This window comes from Marmota monax, unplaced genomic scaffold, assembly GCF_021218885.2.
Source record: "Marmota monax isolate L192 unplaced genomic scaffold, Marmota_monax_Labrador192_F-V1.1 WCK01_AAM20220418_F8-fsc00041, whole genome shotgun sequence".
Lineage (NCBI taxonomy): Eukaryota > Metazoa > Chordata > Mammalia > Rodentia > Sciuridae > Marmota > Marmota monax.
In genome coordinates this window covers 3,225,539-3,237,973 of record NW_026695238.1, presented here as the reverse complement: position 1 = coordinate 3,237,973, position 12,435 = coordinate 3,225,539, and the positions used below count along the sequence as shown (strand labels likewise).

General features: G+C 43.5%; 1 protein-coding gene across 3 annotated transcripts in view; it reads right to left on the bottom strand.

Moving 5' to 3' along the window:
* The window catches only part of Plcd4 (phospholipase C delta 4), a 39,052-nt gene that overhangs the window by 12,738 nt on the left and 13,879 nt on the right, over positions 1–12,435 (bottom strand). Inside the window, exons 7-16 of one of the 3 annotated variants that reach the window (XM_046439571.2) lie at positions 10,687–10,888; positions 9,170–9,314; positions 8,395–8,547; positions 5,036–5,218; positions 3,225–3,381; positions 2,794–2,910; positions 2,383–2,555; positions 1,498–1,633; positions 848–997; positions 650–769 (exon numbers count right to left, since the gene is read on the bottom strand). In XM_046439571.2, the coding sequence (XP_046295527.1) occupies positions 651–769; positions 848–997; positions 1,498–1,633; positions 2,383–2,555; positions 2,794–2,910; positions 3,225–3,381; positions 5,036–5,218; positions 8,395–8,547; positions 9,170–9,314; positions 10,687–10,888 (1,535 nt within the window). In that variant the 3' untranslated portion in view covers position 650. Of the gene's footprint in view, positions 1–86; positions 424–649; positions 998–1,497; positions 1,634–2,382; positions 2,556–2,793; positions 2,911–3,224; positions 3,382–5,035; positions 5,219–8,394; positions 8,548–9,169; positions 9,315–10,686; positions 10,889–12,435 lie in introns of those variants that run through there. The other 2 variants (XM_046439569.2, XM_046439570.2) reach the window with 2 other exon arrangements.

Below are 12,435 nucleotides of genomic sequence, written 5' to 3'. Positions count from 1 at the left end.
TTTTCTTTTCTCTGACCCATCCGACTACCCAAATGTCCCCCCAACCCTTATGCCTCCCCTTGCCCAATAACCATACCAGAGCCAAATTGGAGAGAGAAGCTCTATTTACACCAGGGGGACTGGAGAGGTGCAACCCAGTGGGGACATGGCTGTGTGCTGTTCTCTGGAGAGTCATGGTACAGTCCTAGGGTCAGGTCTCCTTCCTCAGCCTTTGCCTGAGGAGCCTTGATTTATCCTTCCCTTGACTCAGGGCTTTGAGGAAGTTAAAGGTATAATACTTCTGTAAGTTTCTTTGCTCCAAGCCCCTCTCTGAGTTTCTAGTTGCAATTTGCTTTCGTGCCAGAGTTGATGGGAGAGATTAGTAGTAGATCTGAGTATGGGACTGAGCCTACAGCAAGAGGAAGGAGGGAACTCCAGTATAGACTACACAAGGAGAAAAGGCAGGAAAGATACCAATGACATGAAAACAAAGGGAGAGAAAAAAAGGTGAAAAGTCAGGTTCTAGATTTGCATGTTAGGAAGGGCAAGGTAATATGCCTGGAATGCACAATCCAAAGATTTTCACCTTTTCTAATTGCTTTCTGGAGCATCCAGGTTGTTCTTTCACCCTCTAAAGCCAGTATACCCATCCACACTATAAAATACCCACCTCAGAATTCAGACTCCCCAGGTTGAAGCTCTTCCATTTCCCGGATGCAGATGTACACAAAAATGGAAGCTGGGTGGATGCTGATGCCATCTTTAGAGAGCAGGTGTATGTGGCGGTAACCTGGAAAGGGGCAGGACAACAACATTAGGGAGGCAGCCAGAGCCAGGGTGTTGGCCAGGGATCCAAGGACTGTCTCACCTTGTTTCATGCAGGTCCATGGCAGGGTATATTGACCAATAAAGTCATTTCGGGATTTCCAGTCATAATCCTGAACCACAAAACGCAGCATAGCAAGTTCAGGTACCAGCACCCGGAAGCACAGTGTCTGACCCCAGTAGGGATTAAAACCTGAGGTGGCGGGTAAGAAGGAATGAAACACGTTTTACTTTTTTTTTTCCTTAGTAGTACTAGGGATTGAACCCAGGGGCATTCTACCACTGAGCTACATCCCTAACCCTCTACCCTTTTTTTTTTTTTTCTTGAGATAGGGTCTTGCTAAGTTGCTAAGGCAGGCCTCAAACTTGAGATCCTCCTGCCTCAGCCTCCCAAGTTGCTGGAATTACAGGCATGCACCACCATGCCCAGCTTCTCTTAGCCCACACCTTTTTACCTGTATTCTCACTTAATCTAGATGTCAATCAGCATTATATAGGTGAAGAAACAGGTTCAAAATGTGTAAGCAATTTTCCCAAGTAACTGGAAGCTATGGAAGGCCAGGATTCCTTGTACTATTCCATACTGCCCTTCTGCTATAGGGGTGGAGGTAGGGGTGGGTGGTGACATGACAGTATGGAAGGGAACCAACAGTTATACTCCTACCACCTCTTTCCCCAGCACTGCTGTCTCACCATTGTTCTCCACATAGTTGGTCTCCTGGCAGGTTGTGTCTGGACGGATGCCATAGATCTCCACTCTCACCAGTGGGTCCACAATGGACCTCTCTTTGGTGTTGTTCACTTTGGGGAGTTGCTGACCACTGATAACCTGCAACCAGGGCACTGGAACCTCATGAGTGCCTACCTAGCCCAACCCACCCCCCAATCTCTGACGCCCCAGAGGAGAGGACAAGGGACCTTGCACTAGCTTTTCAGTTTGCAAAACTAATCCTCTGCAAGCAACATATTTTCCTCTATAGTCTATCTGCAATTTTATCCACTTATTTATTGTACTGGGGATTATCCAGGAATGCCCTACCACTCAGATACATCCCCAGCCCTTATTTTTTGAGATAAGTCTTTCTTTCTAACTTGGTGAGCCTGGCTTCAAACTTGTAATCCTATCTCAGCCTCTTAAGTCACTGGGGTTACAGGCATACACAGCCCTTTCTGCAATTTTAAATGCACAAAGTTGAAATTTAAGAGGTTTGAAAGTAGACATGCTAATGACAGCAGCCTTTTCTGTAGCACTTCCTGTGTACCAGGCGGTGTAAGCACTTGACCTTAATAACTCCTGCAATCCTCACAATCCTGTGAGGTAGGCAGTAGTATCATTCCTATTTTACTGGTGAGTAAACTGAAGTACAGATGGGCTAACAAACTTGCCCAGTATTATACAACTAGGAAGTAGATTTTAAGCTAGGCAGTTGGCTCCAATGTCTTGTTAGCAATCAGGTTATTCTGCATCTCACAAGGAATTTTCAGCCAATTATGCTCTTGTCAGGCCTAGCCATATCTTCCCCCACTTCTATCCCAGTTATCCCAGGTTCTTTTCAACAGCTTCTCTTCCCATCATACCTGGACCAAAAGAGTCTGGGCCTTGAAAGGACTGAGGGGTTTCTCCGGGTTGAAGGAACTCTGGATATCACGCAGGAAATCTGGCTTTAGCACATAGCCACAGCCACTATTCTGGCGGAAGAGCCCATCACAGATGTCCATTTCAAGCCCTGCAGTCTGCATATTCATAGCCACTGAGGTCCCAGGAGAAAAGAAGGGAAAGATTCATCTCAGAAGACTTCCAGGTTCTCTTCCAAGGGAATAAGACAGGTATTGGGTATAAGAGTGCCTGCCGGGAACATCTTCAAAGATAGGTAGCCTTTTCCTCACCTAGCATTCAAGGTCATTCCCCCTGGCCCTGCTTCCATTAGGGAACTTATCTCCCTCCACCCACTCCTGTAGTCCCACCTCCTGTCTCTGCTGCCTCCTCACCCATTTGGCAGCCTACATTCCAGAGTTCCTGGGGGTTGTAGTTGGATGAGTCTGTCCTCAGACCACTGGGATACACACGGCTTAACTGCCAGGCATTGTGCTGCACAAACTCATTGCCTGTAAAAGAAAGAAGGAGGAAGATGGAAGTGGGGTAGCTCCTGCCAATTCCCTGGCCCCAAGGACCCTGCCCACTCACTTCACTCTTTTCCCCAACATCTAAAGCTCAATGTCCCCTTCCCCCAGTGTCATCAGCCTTGTGCTCACTATTCCTAACTCCCTTCCCTTTGCCTGCTGTGATAATTTTCTTAACTCCATCATCTCTCTTGAGCTCCCTTGTCCTCTTACTTGGGACTTACCACCATATCCCTGCCCATAAGTCTGAAGCTACCCATCCCGCGCTTCCCTCCCTGTCCTTCCATTTTGGTCCTAACCAGCCTCCTTGACAAGGCTTTTGGCCTTGGTTTCAGAGAAGGACGATATCTCATAGAAGTGGTAGTTCTCCTTTGAATGGGTGAAGCTGCGGAATGAGACAGACTTCAGGTAGACAACCAGGGCAGAGAGGGCTGGACACAAGACGGACCTGGATTTCTGGAGGAAAAAGTGGAGAGGAATTGAATCCTCATCAGCTTGAGAGGGAAGAAGCTAATGGCCCTCCATCCAATCTACACCTCTGCCCATTGCCTCCCCACTGTATTCTCCCTCCTGCCTCACCTGCTCAAGCAAGAGAAGGGACCCAAGATTGATATTAGAAGCCTGGGCCACAATGTGACAACAGATAGGCGGACAAAACAGCGGGCACATCACAACCTGGGGGTGGGGATGGGAATAAAGGCAGTCTGCATATACTGCTGGGATTAATTTCAGCTGCTGGGCTTGGAGAGTCCATTCTATGTTATATCTAGGATAACAGGTCTTTATCATTATTTTTAAACAGAGATGTGTTATCTTCCCTACCTCTCTCTTGTTTGAAAACAAATGAACAATAATCTTGATCAAAAAATACATGAATTCGGGCTGGGGTTGTGGCTCAGTGGTAGAGCGCTTGCCTCGCATGTGCAAGGCCCTGGGTTCGATCCTTAGCACCACATAAAAATAAATAAATAAAATAAAGGTATTATGTACAACTACAACTAAAAAATAATTTAAAATATATATGTACATGAATTCATGCTGGGTATGGTGATGCATGCCTTTAATCCCAGCTACCTGGGAGGCTGAGACAGGAGGATCACAAGTCCAAGGCCAGCCTTAGCCACTTAGTAAGACCCTGCCTGGGGCGGGGGGATGGGGGAGGACTGGGGATGTAGCTCAGTGGTAGAGCTCCCCTGGATTCAATCTCCAGTACCACAGAAACAAAAACAACAAAATGTACATGAATCCAGAGAGGTATGTCAAGGTATGCAAATGATTGTGGAATTTGCTCCTGGTCAGATGTGAGGGTCGTAGAGTAACATCACAGGACTTGTCTCCTGAATTCCCATTTCCATCCCTGGACATGGTGGCAAGTTAAACATCACAGTCCCAGAGAGAACAGGAAAGCTAGAAGTCAGCTGAGCGGGCCAAGCAAGCCCACAAGAGAGAAATGCAGACTTCAAACCCAGATCTCAGAGGTCCCACCAATGGCACCCCTTCTCCCTTAGCCTTGCCCTTCCCCATAGGGATATGGACCACACTGGCAAAACTTTCTTAAAGCTTTCACCTTCCCCTCTCCAAACCTTTGGCCATTTCTGGCCGTACTTCAAACTCAAATTCCACCCATTATAAGAAGCTTTCTCTAAGCCCACTGGAGTTAAAGTCATTGTAATCATTCCACTAATCCCTATTTAGCCAACCTAATAGTCCTAAATACACACACATACACACAGTGGTTTTCAAACTGGACTTTAAGGAGATTGAGAAAGGTCTAGAGTCATCTAAGGGATCCATGAGAGAGCCAAATGAGGGGTTCAGTTAGAATGGTTCTGTTTATCTATTTTGTATACTGAGTTTCCATATAAGATTTCATTAAAAAAAATTTTTCATGGCCCAGAAAAGTTGGAAAGCCACTGCAGTGTATCTTTATTTGGTGATGTATCCCACACAGTGATGCCATCTATGCATTATTATACCTCTTTTCTTGGGAGGAAGGGTTATTTTTCTCCTTGGCCCTCCACCCTGCCAGGCTCTTATCTTCACAAATTAGCCTTCAGCTTGTGAAGCACGCTAACCAAATGCCACCACAGAAAGACCACTCCTGGCCTACCTTCTTTTTGTCCTTATTCAGGTGGCTCAGCTCCAGTGTCACAGGCTCGGAGGGGGACCCCAATGGCAGTTCTGACCCCTGCTGTCTCTCCAGCTGGGGTTCTGTCACTTCTTCCTCATCTTCAAGATCATCCTCAAGTGTTCCTAACTTCTTCCCCTTCACTAAGATCTTCCCTTTAAGCTGCTAGGGAACAAAAATGAAGAAAGATGTCTACCTGTCTGTTCCTGGGAATCTTGCAGTTCCTGCTGCCCTCAAAGGCAGTGAATAGTAGGAAGTTCCCCCATGAAGAAATTGATTGCTTAATACATACCAGAGGGATTCCCTTATCGTTAAACAAATTTGTAACATCTGTAGCCATATGAAAGATAGGTAAATAAATGTAGGCTTCTACCTCACATCTGAAACACTAAGAGTTTTTATCCTCTTAGTCAAGATTTACATATATAAAAGGCTATGGTGCACACCAGTAATCCCATTGGCTGAAGCAGGATGATCGTGAGTTGGAATCTAGCCTCAGCAGTTTAGTGAGGCCCCTAAGCAACTCAGTGAGACCCTTTCTATAAATTAAAAAAAAGGGGGGAGGGGAGGCTAGGGATGTGGCTCAGTGCTTAAGCACCCCTGGAATCAATCACCAGTACAAAAGAAAAAAAAAGTACAAAAAATATAAAGAACATAAAAGTATGAGAGGAAAACAATCTTTTTTTTTTTTTTTTTTGGTATCAGGGATTGAACCCAGGAGTGCTTAACCATTAAATCACATCTCCAACCCTATTTTTTTTTAATATTTATTTTTTAGTTTTCAGCGGACACAACATCTTTATTTGTATGTGGTACTGAGGATCGAACCCAGGCCGCACGCATGCCAGGTGAGCGCGCTACCGCTTGAGCCACATCCCCAGCCCTCCAACCCTATTTTTTATATTTTATTTAGAGACAGGGTCTCACTGAGTTGCTTAGGGCCTCACTAAGTTGCTGAGGTTGGATTTCAACTTCAGTCCTCCCTGCCTCAGCCTCCTGAGTTGCTGGGATTACAGGCATGCACCATCATGCCCACAAGAATCTTTTTTGGGGGGAGAGGGATGGTGGTACCAGGGATTGAACTCAGAGGCACTCGACTACTGAACACATTCCTAGCCCTAGTTTGTATTTTTAAAAAATATTTATTTCTTTTAGTTGTACACAATACCTTTGTTTTTATTTATTTATTTTTTTTATGTGGTGCTGAGGATCCAAACCCAGGGCCTCTCACCCACTAGGGGGTCGCTGTACCACTGAGCCACAACCCTAGCCTCCTAGTTTGTATTTTATTTAGAGACAGGGTCTTACTGAGTTGCTTAGAGCCTCACTAAATTGCTGAGGCTAGCTTTGAATTTGTGATCCTCCTGCCTCCGCCTCCCAAACCCCTGGGATTACAGGCATGCACCACTGCACCCGGCCAGAATTTTCTTGAATAGAGAATTTTTTTGAATAATCTCATAATGGAAAAGACTTTAGAAACATGATATGAAAACTCAGAAGATGGGGCTGGAATTGTGGCTCAGAGGTAGAGCGCTCACCTAGCATGCGCTAGGCCCTGGGTTCAATCCTCAGCACCACATAAAAAAAAATAAAATAAAGATATGTGTCCACCTATAAGTAAAAAATAATAAAAAAAAAAGAAAACTCAGAGGATATCTAAAATATTGACAGGTATGGCTACATAAGTCTTAAAAACTTTTGTAAGGAAAAACATGCTAAAAGACAAAAGCAAAAATAGACAACAAAGTATTTCTCAAACCATTAATATCTTTAACACATAGGAATCATTACAATATCAATAAAAATTATAAACCCTAATAAAATTGGGTAAACAAATTGTCAGATAATTCAAGAAAAGAAAATATGGACTTTTAAAAAAACGATCTTTTTTCAGTATTTGCCATTATCAATCATCTCACTGTTGTTTGTAGTTACTCTCCCCTGTTGGTTGGAGTATAATTTGGTATTTTTTCCCAAGGGCAACTTGCAATAATAATCAAAAATGTCAAAATAAAAACTCTTTAACCCAGAGAGTTTTTATTTTGACATTTTTTGCCTCAAGGAATCCATAATAAAGAATCAATGGAAAAAGCTGTAGGTACAAGTAGAAAATCACTGCCAAATGTGCAACTGGTTGAATAATTCTCCTTCGTGACATAAAATGGAATTCTGTAGAACTATTAAAAAGGAAAAATTTTTTACAAGAACAGACATCCATGATATATATTTCACATATAAAAAGGTTATGGAAGCTGGGTTGGTGGCACATGCCTGTAATCCCAGCAGCTAGGAAGGCTAAGTCAGGAGGTTCATGAGTTCAAAATAAGCCTCAGCAACTCAGCGAGACCCTGTCTCTAAATAAAATATTAAAAAGGGCTGGAGATGTGGTTTGCTGGTTCAACACCTCTGGGTGCAATACCTGGTACGAAAAAGAAAAGGAAAAGGATATGGAAAACAACCTCATTTTTTTTTCTTCGTGTCTATGTGAACATAGCCAGGTTCTGGGGTGCTTGCCTATAATCCTGGTGGCTCATATGGCTGAAACAGGAGGATCACAAGTTCAAAGGTAGCCTCAGCAATTTAGCAAGGCCCCGTCTTGAAACACAAAAAGGGCTGGGGATATTGCTCAGTGGTTAAGCACCCCTGGGTTCAATCCCTGGTACCCCCAAAATGACAAAAAGTGTGAATATGTATATATATATATATATATATATATATATATATTTTTTATATAAGCATTTAAAAATGTATTCTAGGGGCTGAGGGTATAGCTCTGCAGTAAAGCAGGGGCTTAGTATGTGTGAGACCTTGGTTAAATCCCCAGTACCAAAAAAACCCCAAATTATTGATAGGTGTTATTATGGAAAAAGTTGGGATTATGATGGAAAGATTTCCCTTTCTCTGTATTGTCTGTATAGTCTACACCAACTGTCAACTATCCGGAAAAATAATACATTTCCATTGAAAATTAAATAAAGGGCTGGGGTTGTGGCTCAGCAGTAGAGTGATCGCCTTGCACGTGTGAGACCTGGGTTCGATCCTCAGCATCACATATAAATAAATAAGTGAAATAAAGGTATTGTGTCCAACTATAACTAAAAAATAAATGTTTTTTTAAAAAAGAAAATTAAATAAAAAGTAAATAGTTGATTTAAAACTTAGAGAACTGTAAATGGAATTCTGTGTTCAATTAGATCTTTCAAAATTAAAGTTGCATATTAAAGAGCAAGATGGCTCATTTGGGATAGAAAGATGTAAACAAGAGGGACATGAAGGAAGAAGTCAAGGTGAAGGAATGCAGAAGCCACAGTAAAGCCTGTCAGGGGATACCAGGTCCTTACCTCAGGTGAGGGAAGCTGAGTGGGTAGCAGCCCATCCAAGGTGGAACTCAGCAGCTGATCGTCCAGGATCTCAGTCAGATGGCGTACCATGGTCAGCTGCTGCTCCCAGGTGCAGTGGTTCTCCAGGGACAAGATGAGTGGATATTCTGATGCCTGTTGGGTGTGGGGGGGGGCATGCTACATCAGAGTTCTAAAACCCTATACCCTCCTGTTCCAGACATTTGAGTTCCTAGCCCACCCTCTATTTACTCAAATTAGTACCCTGATTGTTAAATTCCTCCAACCCCATTATAGAGCTCAGTGAGAATTTGCTGGGTCTGGGGCCCACCCACAGGGACAAGATCCACATCTAAAGGTCATTTTTTGGGATCCCCAATTTCATACCTGTGCCAAGTCTGACTCAGGTCCTCTGAGACCTTTTGAGTTTTTAGGATCAGAAGGGGAGGACCAGGTCTTTATATTCTTAGACTTCATCTCCAGATTCCTAGTGTTTCCCAACCTTACTTGATACTGTTTGTTTCTTTATCTAGTCTCTCCCAGATGGGAGAGTGGTTAGTACCACTATGACTACTGGTTATTAGTAACACATCCAACACTTATTCATAATAATCCCTTAATATCTGCCCAGTGCTCTAGAGTTAAAAACCTCTCTTACATATATCATGGCATTTGCAATAACCTTCCCAGCACCCCTTCACCCTCCCCAGAACCAGAGCCAGTCACTTTTCCCTTAGGCTCTTTTGTCTCAGCCCTCTTCCCAGCCTGGGGCTACTACCTGGAAGGCATATTGTTTAACTGTGGCCACAACATCTTTGAACAGGATTCGGGAAGTCAGGGTGTGTCCGTGATAAACAATGGGTTCCCCGTTAGGTCCATCCCATACATCTACCTCCACACAGCGGCACCCTCGTTTCAGGGCCCTGCAAGAACCCCAACCCCAGAAGCAGAAGAGGTCAAGTTCTGACCCTCTCCCCAATGTGGAGAGATCAATGCTCATCAGCACTTACCCATCCACACCTCTTCAAACTATGTACACTGTGTGTGTGTGTGTGTGTGTTTATTTATTTTAGTTGTAGATGGACAGCTTTATTTTATTTATTTTTATGTGGTGCTGAGGATCAAACCCAGTGCCTCACACAGGCCAAACAAGCATTCTACTACTGAGCTACAACCCCAGCCCCTCAAGCTATCCAAGTATTCTTGGATGCTTCTCTGTCTGCTTGAGGATGGCTGCAGCTCTTACACCCACCCCACCCCACTCACAATTCTTTTTAGCCACCTATCACACATTACTTCATGATACTCCTGGTATTCTGGTTGTATATCCCTATACAACACTTGGGTTAGTTAAGCTTTCTGCATATTTACATTTAATTTCTTCCTCTCTGTCTCTCTCTGGTGATAGGGATTGAACACAGGGCCTCACACATGCCAAGAATGTGTTCTACCACTTGGAAGTTTCACTTAATTTTGAGTAAAAGTTCCGCTCATTTTCATATCCCTTGAAGCTACTAGTTGAGTTGCTAGCACTAAAAACGTCTTGACTATTCAATCTAATCCATGGTAAATCAATAAAGGCAGCTACCACCTATTAGCTATTGACACATGGATTATCTCATTTAATCTCCACTACAACCTGAAAAGAACAGGTACTGTTATCTCCCTATTTCATAGATAGGGATCCCAAGATATAGATAGTACCAAGTGAGGAAGCTAGGCTTTGACATCCACCCGTCTGACTCCAGAACCGACCTTTTTTTTTTGGAACTAGGGATTGAATCCAAGGGCGCTTTACCACTGAACCATAGCCACAGCCCTTTTTATGTTTTGAGATAGGGTCTAAGTTGCTTAGGGTCTTGCTAAGTTGCTAAGACTAGCCTTGAACTTGCAAACTTTGTATCTCAGCCTCCCGAGTCACTGGGATTACAAGAGTGCACCACATGCCTGGCTGCACCCATGATTTTAACTCCTATGCTGTACTACTTTCTCTTTAACATTTTGCTTGTTTGTTCAAAATATTTGTTAGCTCTGAGTTCCAAGAGTTTCATAGCTCAGGAAAGAGAGAAATCTCATTTACCCATAGGGTTTCTTTACCATTCTCCCATCAGTCTTCAATATCTTCTTCAAATGTCTCAGGTATCCAGGGTTCCTCAGTCCCAGTTCCCCCCAATATCAAAGTGTTGAAAGCACTACAAAAATATCTCTTCAATCCCTGTTATTCACTCACTACCGCCCAATTTCCCACAGATGGTCCCTCTAATGAGCTGGACCCTTTCTCTACTACCACTGCACCGTATATATCCCTCGACGCTGCTCTGGCCACAAAGTTGGTCCCCAACGAGATAAGTATTGTGAGAGGAGCTAATGAAGTAGTGGGTCAGAGGTTGAGTCATATCCTGGTAGATGGGAAGGCAGGCCGGGTTGAAGATGTCTCCATCCTTTGAGCAGAGGTAGCTGAGGAAGCCATCCAAGCTCAGCACATGCCGCAGTTTGCCTACAGTGTGGAATGGGAAATGCTAGAGTGAGCTGCTCTGCAGGGGAGCCCCTCGGCATACCTACAGACCATCCTCCATCCCACTCCCTATGGGGTCTTGTCTTTCAGATGGTTCCGGATCCCAGCTTCCAGATCCCCAACTTGCCCCACCCAGTGTGTGTCATTTCAATCACCCCCACCCACCCTCAGAGATTATTAAAGAGAGCCATTACAATTATTCTAGTCTAGCTGGGCATGGTGGTACACTATGAGTCCCAGAGACTCAGGAGGCTGAAACAAGAGGATCATAAGTTCAGTGCCAGCCTCAGCAATTTAGCAAGGTCCCAAGCAACTTAGTGAGAACCTGTCTTAAAATAAAAAGCAAAAAGGACTGGGGATGAAGCTGGAGTTGTAGCTCAGGAGTAGAATACTTGCCTAGCACATGTGAGGCACTGAGTTTGATCCTCAGCACCACACAATAAATAAACAAAGGTTTTTTTTTTTTAAAAAAAAGAGGTTTTCGGTCTGGCTGGTGAGAATATTACTTTTATAAAAAAGAACTGGTGATGTAGCTCAGTGGCTAAGTGCCCCTGGGGGTTCAATCCCCAGGGCCAAGAAGAAGAAAAAGATCATTTTAAGTCCAGTGCTATCTAATATAACTTTCACAGTAATAAAAGTGTTCTATTCTATGGTGTTGAATATTGTAGCCTTTATATACATGTGGCTGTGAGCACTTGAAAATGTGACTTGTTTGACTGAGGCACTAAATTTTTAATTTTATTTAATATTAGCTAATTTAAATGTATCGTCACAAGAAACTCACAGTTGCCATAATGGACAGCACAGTGTCCAGTCCAAAGATTTAATTTTATAGATGGTTTTTAAAATTTATGATTTTAAATATAAAATTAAAGATTTAATTTTATAATCAAAGTCTAGTGAGAATCACAAAGAAGGTTGTTAGTGACATGGCCAAGGTACCTGTGTTTTCTTCCTATGTTACTTATGATCTGAGGGGTTCTTTCTACTGTCAACACTCCCAAGTGGTATTTTGGGGAGCATTTGTCAACATTGCCTTAAACTACCCTCTTGTTGAGGAAAGGGCCCTGTTTCTCCTTCTGTAACTCTCACCCGTCTCAGCATGGGCATCATACAATAGCAACTTGTTAACTGTTAAGATTGAGCATTTGCTCTATGCCAAGGACATTACATGCAGTATCTCACTTAATGTTCTCACAACACAATATGATCTGCTATGAGAAGTTAGAAAACTAGTCGCAGTCGCATACTGGTAAGTGGAGGGACTGGAATTTATATCCACGCAGCCAGGAGTCAGAGTTTTGTCCTGTACCACTGGGCTATGCAATGTTACTGAGGATAATGCTGCTGCAGAGAGGTGCCCTTGAAAGTTAAACAACCTGACTGACATTCTCAGCTTCTTTGCTCCAGGTTTGACAAGGCCTTAGGCAGTAGAGAATGGTAGGATGTTGGGCAGGAAGTTTCATTTTTGCCATTGATAATCCAATTGCTCAGGTAAGTCCATGGTTGCTAGATACTTTGCATGTGCA